Raw genomic sequence first — 18,953 nt, 5'->3', positions numbered from 1 at the left:
GTGAAATTCTCAAAAAACTAACATGGAAATATTCCGTGGGGAATACTTAAAAAAACACCTGAAACAATCTTGAAGAAACTCCTGATGGAATTTTTAAAAGAATCTCTAATGAAATTTGTGGGGACATTTCTAAGCCCTAAGAAAAAAAAAACTCTGGTGTAATTTCTGAATAATTTTATAAAAAAATCAGTAGCAATACTTGTAAAACTATTTGGAGAAACCTCTGGTGTATTTCCAGCAAAAAACTTTTGATGAATTCCAGTCTCTGGAGGAATTTCAGCCTTAGGAGAATCTGTGGAGGAATTCCTGCAAGATTGTGAAAAAATTATTCCAGAAACATTTTTTTGAAGGAGACGAATTTCGCGCCAACTCGACCAACGGTTGGCAGCACCCTCTCAGAATCGAACGAAACTTTGTGGGCATAAACAATAGGGCTTTCTAAGCAACTTTGCATATTTTGTTTTTCGAAATTTTTCAAGAGTAACATTTGAAGAGGGCCTAATTTTTTTTCTTAGATTTTTTTCAAATCGATGTAACTCAAAAATGGCAAGACCTTCAAAAAAGTGTTGTATGGCGGACTATCGTAAAATTCCATGAAGTTTTTTATAAAAATATCCAAAAAATACAAAATTAATTCCTACACTGAAAAATAAAGGTTTTAAAAATTTGAATCGATATTACAAAAAACCCTATGTTTTTAAATCGATGATTTTTTTCTGGAGAAAGGTATTTCAACTACCTACATTTTCTCCAAACAATGTTGCTGTGACATATTTAAGGGAAAAAAGTTTTTCTAACAAAAACTTTTTTCATGTCTACATTGAGTGAATATTTTTCATCATGTTTCGTGCCAACATGGCTATATATAGGTTCAGTAGCTTCTCATCACCCAATGAAACTTTATGGATGTTTAAAAAATGTTTAAGAAGCAACTTTGCATAATCTAATATTTATCTTGACTAACATTTAAAAAGGGCGTATTGGGGTGGCCCACACTTATATGAAAAACATAAAATCCAAAAAGGACGAAATTTGCGTGACATAATTTGTGTATCACCCCTAGACTAACTCGATTTCGCTCAAATGCTGAACGTAGCTCCTGGGAGTCCAAAACAATCGATACAGGAGGTAAGACTTGCCATTTTTCGAATTTTATGTTTTTCATATAAGTGTGGGCCACCCTAATACGCCCTTTTCAAATATTGGTGTAGATAAATGTTAGATTATGCAAAATTTATTCTTAAACAAATTTTTAAACATCCATAAAGTTTCATTGGGTAAATGAGAAGCTACTGAACCTATATATGGCCATGTTGGCACGAAACACGATGAAAAATATTCACTCAATGTAGACATGAAAAAAGTTTTTGTTAGAAAAACTTTTTTCCCTTAAATATGTCACAGCAACATTGTTTGGAGAAAATGTAGGTAATTGAAATACCTTTCTCCAGAAAAAAAAATCATCGATTTAAAAACATAGGATTTTTTGTAATATCGATTTAAATTTTTAAAACTTTAATTTTTCAGTGTAGGAATTAATTTTGTATGTTTTGGATATTTTTCTAAAAAACTTCATGGAATTTTACGATAGTCCGCCATACAATACTTTTTAGTAGGTCTTGTCATTTTTGAGTTACATCGATTTGAAAAAAATCTAAGAAAAAAATTAGGCCCTCTTCAAATGTTACTCTTGAAAAATTTTGAAAAACAAAATATGCAAAGTTGCTTAGAAAGACCTATTGTTTATGCCCACAAAATTTCGTTCGTTTCTGAGAGGGTGCTGCCAACCCCATAGAAGGGTTGGCGCGAAATTCGTCCTGAACTCCTCGAAGAAATTCTCTATGAATTACTAGAAGAAACTCTTGAGTATCTTCTAGAGGAATTCCTGGTAGAATCTCAAATAAAAAAAAATCAAGGGATGTCACTGGAGAAATTTCTCAAAGTAAACATGAATGAACAATTTTTTTAAATAATCCAAAGAAACTTCCAAAATTATCTCAAAGGCAACCTTTTTTTTCTCACAAACATGTTCAACTTTTCATATAGTGCATCGAAAATTCTCAAATTTTGACTTTTTGTTCACCTACTATATATGTGCATGATTGGTACAAATTTGAGCTCGATTGATTAATCTTCCGCGAAGTTTGAACCGTTCTGGTAAAACACTATTTTTTAGACAACTTATTTTTGAACTGTCATATCTCGGAAACCAGTGAACCGAATTGAATGAAATTTTGAACGTTAATCAACAATATATGGATACTTGATACAACGCTGTCAAATGTAATATTTTCGCACGATAAATAAAGTTATACTGGTTTAACATTTTCACCCATATAGAGGAAAATAAGTCAAATTTACGAATCATACAAAAATTACTATAGGGTGACAATGGGTATTATCGGCAGGTTTGTTCTCTTCGTCATGGGGGGTTTTTGTCAGCCAAATTACCTGAAACTTGGCCATATAATTCAGCTTAGTTGGGAAGGATTTGAGACCAACTCTGAGTTCAATAGGTTTCAAAAAACCCCCTTAGACGAAGAGAACAAAACGGCCGAGAATAGGTAATTTCCCCTATATGTTATTTTTTTCAATCCAAATAGACTCTAACATATCTTATTGACAAAAATATTAACGCGCACTGAAACGACAAAAACTAGCAATAGGCAATATCTTACAAAAATATTGATGAAAACTATAGAAATATCTTGAGAACAGCAGAAAATCTTTGGATATCAACACTAAAATTTTATGACATTGATGTAAAAAAAATATATTTTTTCTAGAAAGATCCAAAAAGTTTCAATCCATGATTACTTTTTTCAACGTTCAAAAAGTACCTATGTTTTAATGACATGAGAAGCACAAAACAATCGGTTCCCATAAAAAAGTAAAACAGTACCTAGTTTCCGGAGAATTTGTTCAGGAGAAGGAATTTGCGAAAAACTACTGGAGGCATTTGTTGGGAAATCATGGGAAAAAATCCGGGGAACTTCTGGAGGAAATCTCGGGAGCTCCAGCAGGTCTTCGTGAATTTCTCCAGGAGTTTCCCAAGAATTGTTGCAGCAGTTTCTCGGATTTTGTATGGCACTTCCCGACAAAATCTCTAAGAGATCCACAGAAACTTATCCAGGAGATCCTCGGAAATTCTTCATGGAGTTCCTCGATAATGTCCACAGAAATTCCTAGGAAATTCCTTCAAGAGTTATACAGCAATTTCTCCAGGATTTTCTCGGGAATTTCCCAGAAGTTCCACAGGAGTTCCTCGGTGTTTCCTCCTGGAGTTTTTTTTAAATATGTTTACAGTAGTTTCTCGTGAATACCTCAAGAAATTCCCCGGAAATTCCTCCATGAGTTCCTCAGAATTTCTGCAGCAGTTTCTCGGAAATTTCTGCAGGACTTCCTGAAGAATTTCTCCAAGAGGTTTTCTAGGAATATTGGTACGAGTTCCAGAATGTCTTGTAGCAGAGCTTTAGGAACTTCTTCAACGGGGATAAAAACAAGAAATTTCTATGGGAATCCCTCCTTTGGTTCCTCATGGATACTTTCAGAAGTTCCACGGGTTTCATAGAAAGATTCACCAAGAATTTAAGTGAAAATGCCTCAAGGATTTTCCTGGGAATTTCTCAGACTTTCTTGAAAATTCCTCCATTATTTATCTGAAATTCTCATCCACGATTTCCACAAAAATTACTTCAGAAAATCTCAAATTTTTCTCCAAGAACCCTTCCTGAATATTCCCACAAATGTCCTTACGTTCTTCTTCTTCTTCTTCTTCTTCTTCTTCTTTATGGCACGACGTCCCCACTGGGACTTGGCCTGCCTCGCTTCGACTTAGTGTTCTTTGAGCACTTCCACAGTTATTAATTGAAGGGCTTTCTTTGCCTGCCATTGCATGAATTTGTGTATTGTGAGGCAAGTACAATCATACACTATGCCCAGGGAATCGAGAAAATTTTCCCGACCGGAACGGGAATCGAACCCGCCGTCTCCGGATTGGCGATCCATAGCCTTAACCACTAGGCTAACTGGAGACCTTACTGTCCCTGGGAATAATTCAACGGAAATTCCCAGATATCCATGGAAATGCTACCAGGATTTCGCCGGCAATTCAAAAAAAAAAAATCAAAAACTCATCCTTTTCATGCGAATTTCACAGAAGATGTTCCCCTGGAGGAATTTTCGGAGATCTCTTGGAGGAATTCCCGAGGAATTTGTGGAAAAAATCTAGAAGAACTTTTGGAGGAATTCCTGGATGAACTCACGAGGAACCACTGGTGAAATTCCCGATGAACTGCTGGAGAAATTCCTGGGATCTCCAGCAAGAGCTCCCGGCGAACTTAAGGAGGAACGCCTAGCGGAATTCCTGGAAGAATTTCTAAGGAACACCTGGAGAAATTTCCGAGGTTCTCCTGGAGGAATGCCCGAAGAGCTCATGGAAAAAAATCTCGAAGTGCTTCTGAAGGAATCCCCGAGAAACTTCTAGACGAATTCCAGAGGCACTTTTGGTGGAGTTCCCGAGAAAGTCCTGGGGAAATTCCTGAGGAATTTCCGAAGGAATTTTGGGGAAATCGTGTAGGAAAAGTTCTTCTAGATTTTTTCCACAAATTCCTCCAGGAGACCCTCGTAAATTCCTCTTGTGGAACTCTCATGAAAAGGCTGGATAAGTAAGCTAGCCATGAAAATGTTTGACACTTATCAGCTCATTTTGACAGACCACACACATGCACGATAAAGACGGATAATATATTCTACTGTGGAGCGGACCTGGTGTGATGGTTAGAGCACATGACTATCACGCCGAGGACCTGGATCGAATCCCACTCCCGACAAAAGTCACAAAATGTAGATTCTTTCTTCGGAAGAAAAGTAAAGCGTGGGTCCCGAGATGAACTAGCCTAAGGCTAAAAATCTCGTTAAAACAGATAAAAAAAATCTACTTTATCGATCTTGTTGCCGTCCTTTTCATGCTCATGTTACATCTGTCAAAATGACCTGTGAATTGTCAGTCATTTTGAGGTTAGGTTCGTTGTTGTAATAAAGAATTACTGCAAGCTGTCTTTCAGTGTAGCAACTACGATGTGTACGGTTATCTTTACTTTTCATTGCTTTTATCAATGAATAATATGAAATTCAAGTTTTTTTTCACGTTGACATCTAACTAACGATTAAATCCTGTATTTTACTTAATAAAACTTGTTAGAAATATTCACATGCGTTAGATATTAGCTTGTGTATGCTCTGATATTGGTGATGGTGGTTTCGTCGACGATGCAAACATGCACTGAAAGACACTTTGCAGTAATGACCAACAAGAAAATGTTTTCATATTTACCATGGCAAAACATGATCATCGACACACCATCGCTTCTTGTGAGCACTTTGTTTCGTCTCATATCAACCGGTTCGATAGCTTTGTGGTAGTGTGCGAGCCTGGTGATCTCAAGGTTCTTGGTTCGAATCCGGTTGCTATCAGAATTTTTTTTAATTGTAAATCGGGTAAACATTAATCTGTTGAATTGAAACGAAATTCAGTCTGCACAAATTTAGTGGCGTTGTGCATTTAAATTGACCCTCAGAATAGTAATTTCAACCGCAAGCTATCTTTCAGTGTAGGCAGTAAAGTGGTTGGCAGCGTCTTTTAGGAGACCGACTGTATTCTCAGTTTATACCATTTTTTCTCACTGCACAATGGCATGCAGCCATTGGCGTAGCTAGCTTTTTCTTTCTTTCTCACACGAGAAAGAGAAGGATAAAAGAGGGGGTTCGGACCCCCTGTTGCATCCCGCTCTGTCTCGTGTTTATTTAGGAGAGTGAGTAAGGGGTCTCTAATTAGCCTAGTGGTTAAGGCTATGGATCGCCAATCCGGAGACGGCGGGTTCGGTTCCCGTTCCGGTCGGCCATTTTTTCTCGTCTCTCTGGGCATAGTGTATCATTGTACTTGCCTGGCAAAGGCAGGCAAAGGAAGCCCTTCAATTTATAACTGTGGAAGTGCTCAAAGAACATTAAGTTGAAGCGAGGCAGGCAAAGTCTCAGTGGGGACGTAGCCATAAAGAAGAAGAGTAAGAAAAAAGAAAAAGTTAGCTGCGCCAATGCATGCAGCAATATAAGAAATAAGAAACAATGCAATACAGAAATTAATTAAAACAGGAGTTCTCAAACTATTCTTAACCACTGATCCACTCTTTTGTTATTATAGACCATAATAAAAAGTAAACTATTTCAACGGATACCATAGAAAACAAAAATCATAAACTATAGTCATTAACACTTCATTAGAGTAATTGTGCAAATCAAAGCTGGCCAAAACCAAAACAAATCCAGATTGTACAATTCGAGACCTAATTAGCAACTCTCTAACATAAGGGAAATTATTGCAAACACCTAGCGCTCAGCTTGGTTCAGCCCTCGAATGAAATATACGAATGAATACAAAATAACACATTTCGCATGCAGTACCAAAACCAACAACACCCAGCTAGGAAAACGCTATGAATAAGCTGAATGGCTAATTTGCAACGCAGAACTCCATCCAGAGGACTCAGCTAGCTACACTCCCGTTCAAAAGTTTGGGGTCACCCCCTCAAAAACATGTCATTTTTTTAGGCTCATATCTCCGCCAATTTGCGTCCGATTTCAAAACCCTAAGTTTCATTCAAAAGATAATAAGTCAAAGAAACTTTGAACATGATTTAAAAGAAACTTTTTCAAAAAAAAAAAATGTATGTAAACTTAACCCAAAGTTGCGAAATTTTCTAAAAAATAAATATTAACTTACGGCAGTGTCGCTGGAAATTGGGTCGATCAAATTTTAAGATGAGAGCGGTAATATGACCCATTTTCTATTAGCTTTCAACTGCTTTTTACAGAACTTAGCTAAAAAATCTAGAAAAAAAGTTATCAAGTAAATTAATCCTTGATGTCATCGACCAAAAGTTTGGGGTCACCCCTCAATATGATGTATCGGCCAAAAGTTTGGGGTCACTTTCGTAAAACATGGAAAAGTGATTTGTTGATATCTTCGTCATCTATAGTTCAATTTTAATTCTTTTTGGCTCATTTCAAAGATAATTAACTAAATTTATGTTTGATGTCATTAACTTAACGTATTTAACGATTTTTGTATATAAAAATGTTATGTAAAGTTAGCACATTTTACCACGCTTCAAAAAATTAGGTAACTTTACGTTAAGTTTTAGTATGTAAATTTCAACAAATATGTGTGGTTCAATGTCTATGCGGTAAGTATCATTCATTTTGTTTAAAATAAGCCAAGAAGAATTGAAATTGAATGAAAAATGACAAAGATATCAACAAATCACTTTTCCATGTTTTACGAAAGTGACCCCAAACTTTTGGCCGATACATCATTTTGAGGGGTGACCCCAAACTTTTGGTCGATGACATCAAGGATTAATTTACTTAATAACTTTTTTTCTAGATTTTTTAGCTAAGTTCTGTAAAAAGCAGTTGAAAGCTAATATTACCGCTCTCATCTTAAAATTTGATCGACCCAATTTCCAGCGACACTGCCGTAAGTTTATATTCAATTTTTGAAAATTTGGCAACTTTGGGTTAAGTTTACATACAATTTTTTTTTGAAAAAGTTTCTTTTAAATCATGTTCAAAGTTTCTTTGACTTATTATCTTTTGAATGAAACCTAGGGTTTTGAAATCGGACGCAAATTGGCGGAGATATCAGCCTAAAAAAATGACATGTTTTTGAGGGGGTGACCCCAAGCTTTTGAACGGGAGTGTATACCTAGAGAATCATCTAATCATGTATTTAGAGCGCTGCGGTAGGTAGACACCAAGGGAAGGTTTGTGTTTTGCAGAGACTTAGCACATGGCCATTCATTCCTATATTCCTAGGTACATACGTACGAATAGGTACCAATGAATACCGAAAACCAGAAATGCTGACGAGAGAGCTAGAGGAACTGTTTACTCCGGCACTCCTAGTTGGATAAACAAACCATACTGCTGCTTGGTGTGGAACTTAACTTTTGTAAATGCTGATTTTCTATATTTGGTGGAAACTAAATGTGGAGTTTCTGCGAAAGGATAGTACAGACACAGACAACCAGATACTAACCAGATGTAACACTGGTTAAGTTTCCATCGACTACGCTTTTAACGGTTGATTTGAATTCAGGTGGTTGAGAATTTCACAACTAGAGGCATGCGCATAGTTTTTCTTGTGATTTGACGTTTATCACTAGCGCTATCTATAGGTCTTTTGCTCAAAACTGTATTTTGTTCAACATGTTCAACAGGTGGCGACAGTGTAAACTGAGCGATAGATTTTCAAGGAACTCGTTCTAGTTGTTACGCCCGTTTGTCTGTGACAGGAACAAACCGATATATTCATCGTTTTTTAGAGCAGTAAGGTCCTTAATTTTACAAAAAAAAAATGGTAGACAAATATTATACTTCTTATACTGTATTTTGGCAGTGTTGCCAGCTTTTAAGAGTGTTTCATAACTACTGTATGAATCACTGAATCAAACCACATGTTCACCACATATTCAAAATTTCAGTATTACGACTGCATTGTGTGATTCTCTGTGTGCAGTGTTGCCAGTTAGAAGAATTTTGTGACATTTTCGAAAATATGATATGACATTCGGCTCTAGTTTCGACGATCTTTCAATTCTACTTTTTTTTCGTTACCTATGATGAAATAATGAGCATTTTTTATTAAAATCTGGATATATCACGTCAGTTTGTCTGTGCCGTCTGAAATTATGATGAATTCCCGCCATTAAGCCGTTTTCACGGCTAGATTATTTGCGAAAACCGAATCGGAGAGAACGGAAGAATCAAGCTAGAAGCTACTCATGCAAAGCAAATCGAACAACGACTACCTACTAAACATAAGGCTGAGTGCGGTGCGGTGAGGGGTGCTCCACACAGAATTTGGAGCAAATATTACAACGTGATTGTACAACTAATATTACACATATAACTATTGTTCGGTCGGTACTACATATACTGGTACCTACTGGTGAAGTGCGGCTTACCTTCCACCCGTTTGCTGGATTGGTTAGTGGAGCGCTCTAGGCGGTGAGTACTAGGGTGCTTAGTCGCTTAGGTACGACAATGGAACGCATTTATCTCGAGTGGGGTGGAAGCGGATCGTTATTAGCAGCAGCATCAGCACACACACGGTGTATAGTTGATTTCGGAAGGTGTTTGTGCCACGCGGATCCAGGATGCGAGATTCGCGTTTGTTGGGTTTTAGTGATGGTGGGAGGTTTGCGGATTTGAGCCAATTTCGGGGTGGATTTTGATTTAGTTTGTTAGTGAGTTTGTGTGTGCAAATAGTGCCAATTTTGAATCAGATTTGGTGAGGAAGAATGCATTATTACGGAAGCGTTTTTTGTTTGTATGAGGAAGAGAAAACATATTCAAAATAGAAGAATGATAATGATATTACTATACGGATGACGATATTTCGTTGTATTTTTACAATAGACGAGCTTCAACTTATAATGGTGAATTACACAGTCATATCAGCTGAACTCCTCAAAAGTTCTTCAAATCATGCCAAGCTCTTCTTTACCAAATGCAAATCTAGTTGTACTAACGACTGCCTAAATCTTCTTTAAGACATTGAACAGTACATTGTAAGATTTTCTTTAAGCTTTATGCAATATCCCAAGACTTTCTTTAGATGCACTGAGTAATCTCTGCAAAATGGTATGTCGACATCAGACAAAAAGCTTCAATCATCCTATCTCATGATTACACGGGTCCGTCGATATATAGATTACCAGCTAAGAGTTGCTTGCTTAGCTGATAGTGCATGCAGCCTTGGCATCGTTGTCCTTCTGGCACCAGCTAGATCAAGGTAGAGCAATTTCAACAGCATATGTTCTGAAATGCTGTATCGTATTAGCTATACCTCAGAAGTGTGGCCGTACAACACTTGCTATGGTAGTCAGCCTCGAAGTTAAATAAAGATATCGCGCGATAACGGGAACTGGGTTGCGAATATGGGTAAGCTAGTGACGATCTGAACAACTGATCGGCTTCCACATCACTGCAAACACTCACGTGTGACGAGCGAAAAGAATGTCCAATGCCAGTGGCCGTTACCCGGCTCAACAAGGAGCGGTACAGGGTGGCAAGAGAAGAAGAGAAACAAATTCATCGATGTAATAAACGACAGAACGAAAAAAGTGTGATTGCTGAAGCGAGAGACAGTATGAACATGAACGATATGCGGAGGTTTTTTGCAACTGCCAATAGTGCGCGGCACTACATCAGTGCCCGCCATGTGTAAAAACCGGGAAGGAAATTTGCTGACAGACAAAACAGCCAGGTGAAACTTCGAAGATTTCACTTTACTATTACTTTAGAGCTTTTAGTAGAACTTGTTACTTCAGACTCTAGTTTAATTTAAAAACGCTTCACTAATACTTCACTTTTGCAAAAGAAAATGAAAAATGAATAACTCTTTTAAAGAAAAACTAGAAAGGACGGGCAAATTCCTTTTAATTCTACTACAGTAGGAACACTCCTTTTAATTCTACTACAGTAGTAGAATTAAAAGGAATTTGCCCGTCCTTTCTAGTTTTTCTTAAAAAGAGTTATTCATTTTTTATTTTCTTTTGCAAAAGTGAAGTATTAGTGAAGCGTTTTTAAATTAAACTAGAGTCTGAAGTTCGAAGATTTGTTGAATTGTAGAAGTGAAGAAGCAATGAGGAAAAGGATTACCATAATGAATAACGGTCAAGCAGTAGAACTACCTACACTGAATGAGGTTAAGAAGGCCCTTAAGGAGCTGAAAAACAGCAAGGCCGTTGAGAAGGACGAGATCCCGGTCGAACTTCTTAAGCACGGAAGCGAGCAGCAACATCAAACAATCGACCACATTATTGGAAAAATTTGGAAGGATGAAGCCTTCCACCTGGTTGGATTGACTTCTATGCCCAATCTACAAGTAAGGGCACATACTAGAGTGTGCCAATTACAGAGGGATTACCCTGTTAACCTTCCCTAACTCGCGCGGTTGTCCACCACCGCCAGAACCACGCTAATGCTGAGTACAAAAAGCGAGATTTTTCCAACGTGTTGTACAAAATGCAACAGCGCGATCACTCGAGGATTAAACTCGACATATAAGATACTGTCGCGTGTCCTTTTCAACAGACTGAGACCTCTTGAGAAGTCCTGCTTCGGTCTACCCTGTAGACTCACCATCTGTACGATTGAGTGAAAAAATTTGAGCTTTGGCAGATAATATCAGAACATGGTTTTCTGGCAAAATTAATGAGGCTGATACGCACAACGCTGGTTGGTTCAAAATCAAGCATTCAGATCACTGACGAAGTGTCTACCTCGTTTGTGTCCTTGGATGGATTAAAGTAGGGTGATGCTCTTTGAAATTTTCACACGAATGAGCAATAAGGAGTGCAATCTGGTGTGTGGATCAATTGAACTGTCACCAAACGTTCGCACATGCTCCTCGGCTTTATTCCCATCGGGGTGCCGAAATTCATCTTCATCTTCGCGTGATTTTGGTGATGGCGCTGGTGATAGTTTGGGCAAGCGTGCGGAAACCGCTCGACAAGCATGGGAGAAACTGCAGCGAGCTTTCCTGGACAACGGGCTGATTCGAAGATTTGGTCTTCTGGACAAGTTGACAACGATTAAGTTAGAAGAATGTGATACTTTGGAAGATTACGTCGATAAGTTGGTAACAACAGCAGATGATTTGAGCGAAATCGGTTTTGAAGTCAATCGCTGCTGAAAGGATTGCCCGAATACATCAAGAGCCCTACATTTTCAATTTCAATCGAAATTTTCAGATGAAGTTTGTAAACAATGTTTTCAATCGTCAATGGAAACAAGACGCCGGCGTCATCGCTCAGTCCGACTGTCATCGTCACCGATGAACCGACGGCGCTGCGTAGTCGCAGATGCTTAATACTTTGTTTCACACTCACATGCTCACGCACGCCCGTTCAACATCGAATGAATTTCTCTGTTATAACTCAATTAAGGACAGATTTGTTAGAATCCCTAAAATGGCCGACTTTGGCACCTACTTACGATTTCGAAAGCACAAATCTCTTCGTAAACAAAACCAACGCACCAGAGCTTCTTATTTTAAGCTTTTTACAAGTGAGAAAGAACAGAATAATAAAATTCACTATTGTTTGAAGCTTGCTTCTTGAGATTTGTGCATCTGAAGTTCTGATGCACTGTTGAAGCGGGATTTCAAGACGTTTGTCCTTAATGAGTTTAAGTGTAACAGCTGGTGTGTAATGTTTATGTATGCTATGCATATTTTACTGAATTTGTCATAAAAAAAAAATCAAACTAACATACCTACATTTTAGACTATTTGAAAATTTCAATTGAAACCCATTCGGTGTGAAAATGATCCGCTACCCGTCGTTGCGTCGAAGAAGGCGGCAAGAAAGACGGATGAAGCGATGCGCTTGGATGTTGTTGTGAATGTTCCCATCGTCGGCGTCCCCATAATGCTGATGGGTGCTCGCTTCCGGCGTCATGTTTTGATTTCGACGATTTAGGAGTTGGACATTTGAATCAGTTAGTATTCGACCAAGCTTCCTACGATAGTGGACAGAATGAGCGCTTGCACGCTGACGTCATCATTATATCCTTCTCTTTCTTTCTTTCGGCGTCGGTCCATAAAGCCGTCCTTGCCCTCAAAAAAAATTTGAGGGCAATGTTTACAAATCGTATGGGAATTCGATGAGGTTATGTTATTGATGCAAGCCTCTATGCCACAGCGGCTTGATGCAACAGCGGACAGCATTGCATGCGATCAAGGTAAACACACACGAAGTTCTTTCCGTTATAGTTCGTTGGACTTGGTGCATTCCGATGTTTGCGGACCGGTAGAGTGTACGAGTGGTTCTAAGCACAAGTTAAACGACAGACTGGACGTAAGATCAAAATTCGAACGGATAGTGGCACCGAGTTCATGAATTCGACGATGAAGAGAAGTCTCGAGCGAGACGGTGTGATCGATCAAACGACCTGTCCCTACACACCAGAACAGAAGGGAAAGGCAGAGCGAATGAACAGAATGTAAGTGGAAAAAGCGAGGTCGATGCTGAATGGGGACTTCCAAAAAAGGTTTGGGCTGAAGCCGTTTTTACAGCTGCTTATCTGGTGAACATATCCCTAACCCGAACAATAGAGTATAGGCCGGAATAAGCGCGGAATCGGACGAAGCCTGACCTGAAGTACACGCTAAGACCGCTCAGCACTAAAGTGCATAATTTCCGAACTACACCAAAAATGTGTAACACTTACACATTCACAAAATCAGCTCCTGCGTCCGCAAAATCGTGAATACGGCAATTCAGTTAGGTTTACTAGTTACCTTGGTAAACAAGCGGTTTTAGCGTGTATATTCGAATGTTTATATCGCGAGTAATGGTGCATTATGCACAAGATTGTGCAAGACACTGTGCTAACGGAAGCAGCTCTGAAAAAATCTGAACGACTCCATTTGAAATTTGTATTTTCGTTGAATGTCAATGTTTTCCTTCAGCACATGTAACACTTTTCGTTTTGGAACTGATGAAGTGTAACCTGGCCACCTTGGTGCTAACGGGAGAAAATCTGAGAAATTGTGGGGAATTCTGAGCAACTTGCCCCTAGACTTCAACTGAATCAAACATTACGATAAATTGGATTGGTACGTTCTTCGTTTGACCCGTGTTTATATTTCAAGATTGACGAGGAAAAGATGATCTTTGTGACGATTTATGTGGATGACTTCCTCCTGTTGGCTTGTAACCCTGGCCGTAGACACTGGGAGGCGGTGAAGCGCATCATACTCTATCTTAAGAGCAATTTTAACAATCGTTTAGAGTATTCGGTAACTGCCAATCTGTAGCTTGCTGGATATATACGGATACGGATTGAAGAAACCTATGTGGTTACGTCTTCAGCAAGATGAGAGGAACGATTTCGTGGAACTGCAAGCGACAAGAAGTTGTGGCGCTTTCAACTTGCAAAGCGGAGTACATCGCGTTGTCAAGAACTACAGTCGAGTCTCCTATTAGACGCTGCCATCCACTTTACGTTCACCGCAATTTCTTAGCTACCTTGCATCCTATCCTGCTGGTTGTTCAGTTGGTGCTTACACAGCAAAAAAAATCTTGTGATATCGCATCATTTTCGCTGCACATCAGTCGCGTGGTAAAAGTGATGTACAAATTACATCCTTTCCACGCTGCAAAATAGCCGCCCAGCTTGAAAGTAGGTCTAGCAATTGTGAGGCGTATCCCTTACGCTGATTGTGAGGCGTATCCCTTACCACTCAACTATTTCACCGAGTTAGAGGATATATGATAAATAAGATACTGCTTCTAGGTATCTGCTGGAATGGGTTTGTTGACACTTTCCGGTGTCAAACAGGATTGTTGGAAATTGCCAACCAACTAGGGGTATTCCGTAATAATAATTCCGGGAATAAAACAACCGAAACTGGGTTTTTGTTACAGTCCGGATAATTATTATTTTCCTGTGAAAAAATTCTCATTGTTAACAAATTCAAGTGTTGTGTTTTAGCGTGTAGTGCTACTTGTTAGTTTTTACAGTGATAAACTTACGTTTAGTCCCGTTTCGTGTCGAGTCCAGTCTATCAGTTTTTGAGCCAGTCTAATGTCTAGTTGTCGTTTTTACGTTTTGCTCATGCAATACAGATTTGAGCTGATTCCTAGCCGTACTACTACCGAGCCCACTAGTTCATAGGTTTTACTCTATTTGTTTAACTTAAGTGCATGATTCCTCTTCGACAGATAGGTTCCTTTTATACCTAGATGTAATTCACGATTTAGTATAGGGTGTTTTGTAATAATTAACTACTAAATTCAATTTTTTATATAAGCACATTTACGGCATCGAATTCACAATCAACTTCGCTTTTTCATCTACATACGTTCTGTTGTCCCTTTATCCGCTCACCGGTCTGACAATAGAAGACTGTCAGCCCGGTCCGTTCCGTTCTTTCCACACGTATCGGTGAGGGGTACAATCATCGGTCGTCTATAGACACCGATACTATAGAGGCGCGGTGGCGTATATTCGCCAACAGTCCCCCCAGGTACGATGGCCGGCTGGCCAGCTTACTCCGATACGCGCCGTACATCCAGCACGGCTAACTTGGCTACCGGACGCTCGTAGACACCTGTTGCAGTTCTCACGGTCGCCGACCGAGGTCGGCCATCACGTCCATGATGCGTACAGATGATTCTGCCCCTTGGCCAACAATTTCGGGGAAGTTTAGGATCCACAATTACTACTACATCGTCGCATTCTATTGGCTTCGTGTCTGTGAACCATTTGGTGCGGCGGGTTATTTCGGGTAGATAATCACTGATCCACCTTTTCCAGAACCGGTTGGCTTGAAGTTGAGACAACCTCCAGCACTGCCGAAGAACTTCACTGCTGTCGTCAAAGGTGCTGATTGGTTTCACTCCATTCGACGACCCAAGCAAGAAGTGGTTGGGTGTCAATGCGGGAGCTGAATCATCATCCAGAGGCACGTGTGTCAGAGGTCGAGAGTTCACAGTGTTTTCAATTTCGATCAGCAGGTTCCGCAGAACTTCGTCAGTTAACTTTCTCATGGGAAGAACCATCATCAAATTCTTCTTTACGCAGCCGATCAATCTTTCCCAGCTGCCACCCATGTGTGGCGAGGCAGGTGGAAGAAATTCCCAAGTGGTCTCGGTGTCGATGAATTCACTCATAAACTCCTCAAGGTTGACTGAATTCTCTGCTTCTCTGATCTCTCGGTTTGCCCCTACGAAATTCGTACCTCGGTCGCTGTAGATCGTCCTCGGTCTTCCTCTCCTTGATATGAAGTTTCGCAGCGCCATCACGCATGAACCGGTGTTGAGGGTATGGACGACTTCAATATGAATTGCGCGGGTCGTGAGGCAGGTAGCCAGCATACCCCAACGTTTCTCCGTTCGACGGCCGATAACTATCTCGTAAGGTCCAAAAAAGTCAACACCCACGTGCGTGAATGGGCGAGTGAAGGCATCAAGTCGGGCTGCCGGCAGATCGGCCATAATCGGCACTCGTGGAGCTGCTCGGTCGTTCTTACAGCGTTGACAGTGGTTTCGGGTTTTAATATAGGTCATGCGGAGTTTCGGAATACTATATTTCTGACGAATCTCATTGATTACAGTCTCGTGGTTTTTGTGGTGATATTTTTGGTGGTAGTGTGCAATCATTAACTTAGTGGTAGGGTGGTCACGTGGGAGTATAACAGGGGTTTTTGCGGCTTCGGTTGCGTAACCACAGCTAGCAATGCGGCCACGCATTCTCAAAACTCCGTACTGGTCCAACCATGGCGATTTTTGGTACAGTGAGCTTGTTTTTAGTAATGGTGTCTTGGATAACTGCGGATTTTCCTGTGATTTTTTGAGAAGGGCGATTTCGTCAGAGTATGTTTCCAATTGAGTTTGACGGAGAATATATGTTTCGGCAAATAGTAGCTCTTGGTTCGTGAGAGGGCCACTAATCGTCGACTTCTGCTTGGTTTTCAGCTTCAAATTCGTAGCGAATCTTTTCACAAAGGCGACAACTCGAATCAATCGATCCCAACTGGAAAAGTTACTGAATTGTACAACAGGATCAGGTGCGATAAAGTGCGACATTGCACTTGGACGGAGCTCCAAATCTGCAGTGTTTGAACTCTTCAGCGGCTGTGGCCAGTGATTCTCCGAGAAATAAAGAAATGATGGACCGTTGAACCATCTCGCTTCAGGGTGTAGGTCTGGCAACCCTTTCCATTTTGTACCGTCATCCGCCACGTTTAGGTTGGTAGGAACGTATCGCCATTCAGGTACATCTGTTATATCGAGAATTTCACTAACCCGGAACGCCACAAAAGGTGAATACCGGCGGTGGTCAGATTGGATCCAGAACAGGACGTCTTGTGAATCAGACCAGAAGATTTGACGAGAGCTCTGGATTGAGAGAGATTTCAATACTGATCGAGCTAGCCGGGCACCGACCAAAGCCGCTTGAAGCTCTAATCTTGGAATGGAGAGAAACTTCAATGGTGCTACTCTGGTTTTTGCTGCTACAAGGCTGCATTCCACGTTATCATCACAGTTGAATCGCAGGTAGCAGACAGCGGCAATTCCATTTTCGCTTGCGTCTACAAACGTATGAAGCTGAATATTTTCGGTTTCAGCGATCCGCCGACTATAGTAGCACCGAGGAATGGTGATGCATTCGATGTTGGGAAGGACTTTGAGCCACGTTTGCCATCTTTCAAAGGTAACATCGTTGACTTGGTCATCCCAGTCTATTCCCGAGCGCCACACGTCTTGGAGCAGAATTTTAAGAAACATGAGGAACTGGGCAATTAGTCCTAGCGGATCAAATACAGACATGAGCACCCGCAGCATTTCTCTCTTTGTGGGACGACGCTTCCCCTTTAACAAATCTTGTCCGTAACGGTCCCATCCTACCTTGAAGGTAAAAACATCCAAATCTGTGCACCACCACATGCCAAGCACCTTCTCTGTGGCCATCTCCGGCGACAAGTCGAGGCTCTTCTCGTCTATTGGTTTCTCTTGTAAGGCATCAACGACTTGTTTGGAGTTGCTTATCCAATTACGGATCTCGAAGCCGCCTTCCGCATGCACTTTTTTCACCTGCTGAGCAAGTTGGCTTGCCTCCTCTTCAGTCTCCACACTCACTAGCATGTCGTCGACGTAATGGCGTTTTTGGATTGCGTCAACGGCCGCTGGGTATTCTCCTTTGAACCGTTCGGCGTTTAGATTCTTCACGAATTGGGCACAGGAAGGAGAACAGCAGGCCCCGAATGTCATCACTTGCAGCACATAAACAGAGAGAGTTCCAGCTTCGTCATACCAAAGAAAACGTTGGCATTGTTGGTCTTCGGAGCGCATGAGGACTTGCAGAAACATTTCTCGCACGTCACCGGTTAGACCGATCCGCCCTTCACGAAATTGGATCAGGATTGCAAATAGCTCGCACAGATGATCGGGACCCTTGAGTAACGCAGAATTCAAGGACACTCCGTGGGAAACTGCGGCGGCGTCCCACACCATCCTTAATTTCCCAGGCTTGTGTATGTTTGTAACGGGAAATATGGGTAGATACCAAACACGAGGGAAGACTTGGCTCAATTCCTCTTCAGTCAGTTTCCTAGCGTACCCTTTCGTGATAAATTCGGAAATCTTCTGGTTAAGAGCGTCTGCTAGTCGTGGATCCTTTTCCATTCTCTTTTGGAGACATTGTAATCGACGGAGGGCCATTGAATAGCTATCGGGTAGACGAACGTCATCATAACGCCACAAAAGCCCCGTTTCGTAGCGACTTTCCTTAAGCACTGTGCGGGTTTCGAGTAGAACCTGTGCTCGCTCTTCTTCTGCCGATTGTAGGCGACTCTTCGGCTGAACAACTCCCAAACTGTCTATCGAGAAGTACTCCTTCATCATCTTATGTAGATCTTCATCCGCAACCGAGTCGCAAGCGTGGATGTGGAATACCGAGTGAACCAGGTTAGCGGAGTTGTCGGGATTCCCTCCTCCACAAATCGTCCATCCCAGTCGAGTTTTGACAGCGATCGGCTCATGTAGTGCTCCTTCACGGCTCTTCTGTACAAGGCTAAGATGCTGATCTTTCATACCGATGAGAATTCGCGGTCGGACATCTTGATAGGAGGTGATCGGCAGGCCTTTGAAATGCGGATATCGCTCAGACAGCTCGTCGAAGTTGAGAGTCTGTGTTGGAAGAAGTAGTTCACCAACTGTTCGTACCGCATGCATGGTGTATTTCTTGGAATCATTGTGCTTTGCAGTAACCTCGAGCTGAACGCATTTTGAGCCATCTTCCCGACGCTTCGCTCCTCCCGTCCACAGCAGGCATAGCGGCGATTCTTCTCCCTCCAACTGCAGGTCATCCGCCAATTCCTT

The 18,953-nt window shown here is 40.8% G+C and overlaps 1 protein-coding gene across 21 annotated transcripts in view; it reads right to left on the bottom strand.

The window, feature by feature from the left end:
- The window catches only part of LOC109405842 (low-density lipoprotein receptor), a 1,187,857-nt gene that overhangs the window by 6,578 nt on the left and 1,162,326 nt on the right, over positions 1 to 18,953 (bottom strand). Inside the window, exon 17 of one of the 21 annotated variants that reach the window (XR_009999021.1) lies at positions 9,024 to 9,117. The exons of 19 other annotated variants lie outside the window; for them this stretch is intronic. Coding sequence is in view for 1 of the 2 variants with exons in the window: in XM_062858856.1 (XP_062714840.1) it covers positions 9,060 to 9,089 (30 nt within the window). In the remaining variant the exon portion in view is untranslated. The remainder of the gene's footprint in view (positions 1 to 9,023; positions 9,118 to 18,953) is intronic. One more of the 21 variants, XM_062858856.1, reaches the window with a different exon arrangement.

The sequence above is a fragment of the Aedes albopictus genome, chromosome 3 (assembly GCF_035046485.1).
Source record: "Aedes albopictus strain Foshan chromosome 3, AalbF5, whole genome shotgun sequence".
NCBI lineage: Eukaryota > Metazoa > Arthropoda > Insecta > Diptera > Culicidae > Aedes > Aedes albopictus.
Note: the sequence above shows the minus strand (reverse complement) of the source record. Positions and strands in the feature narration are given on the sequence as shown.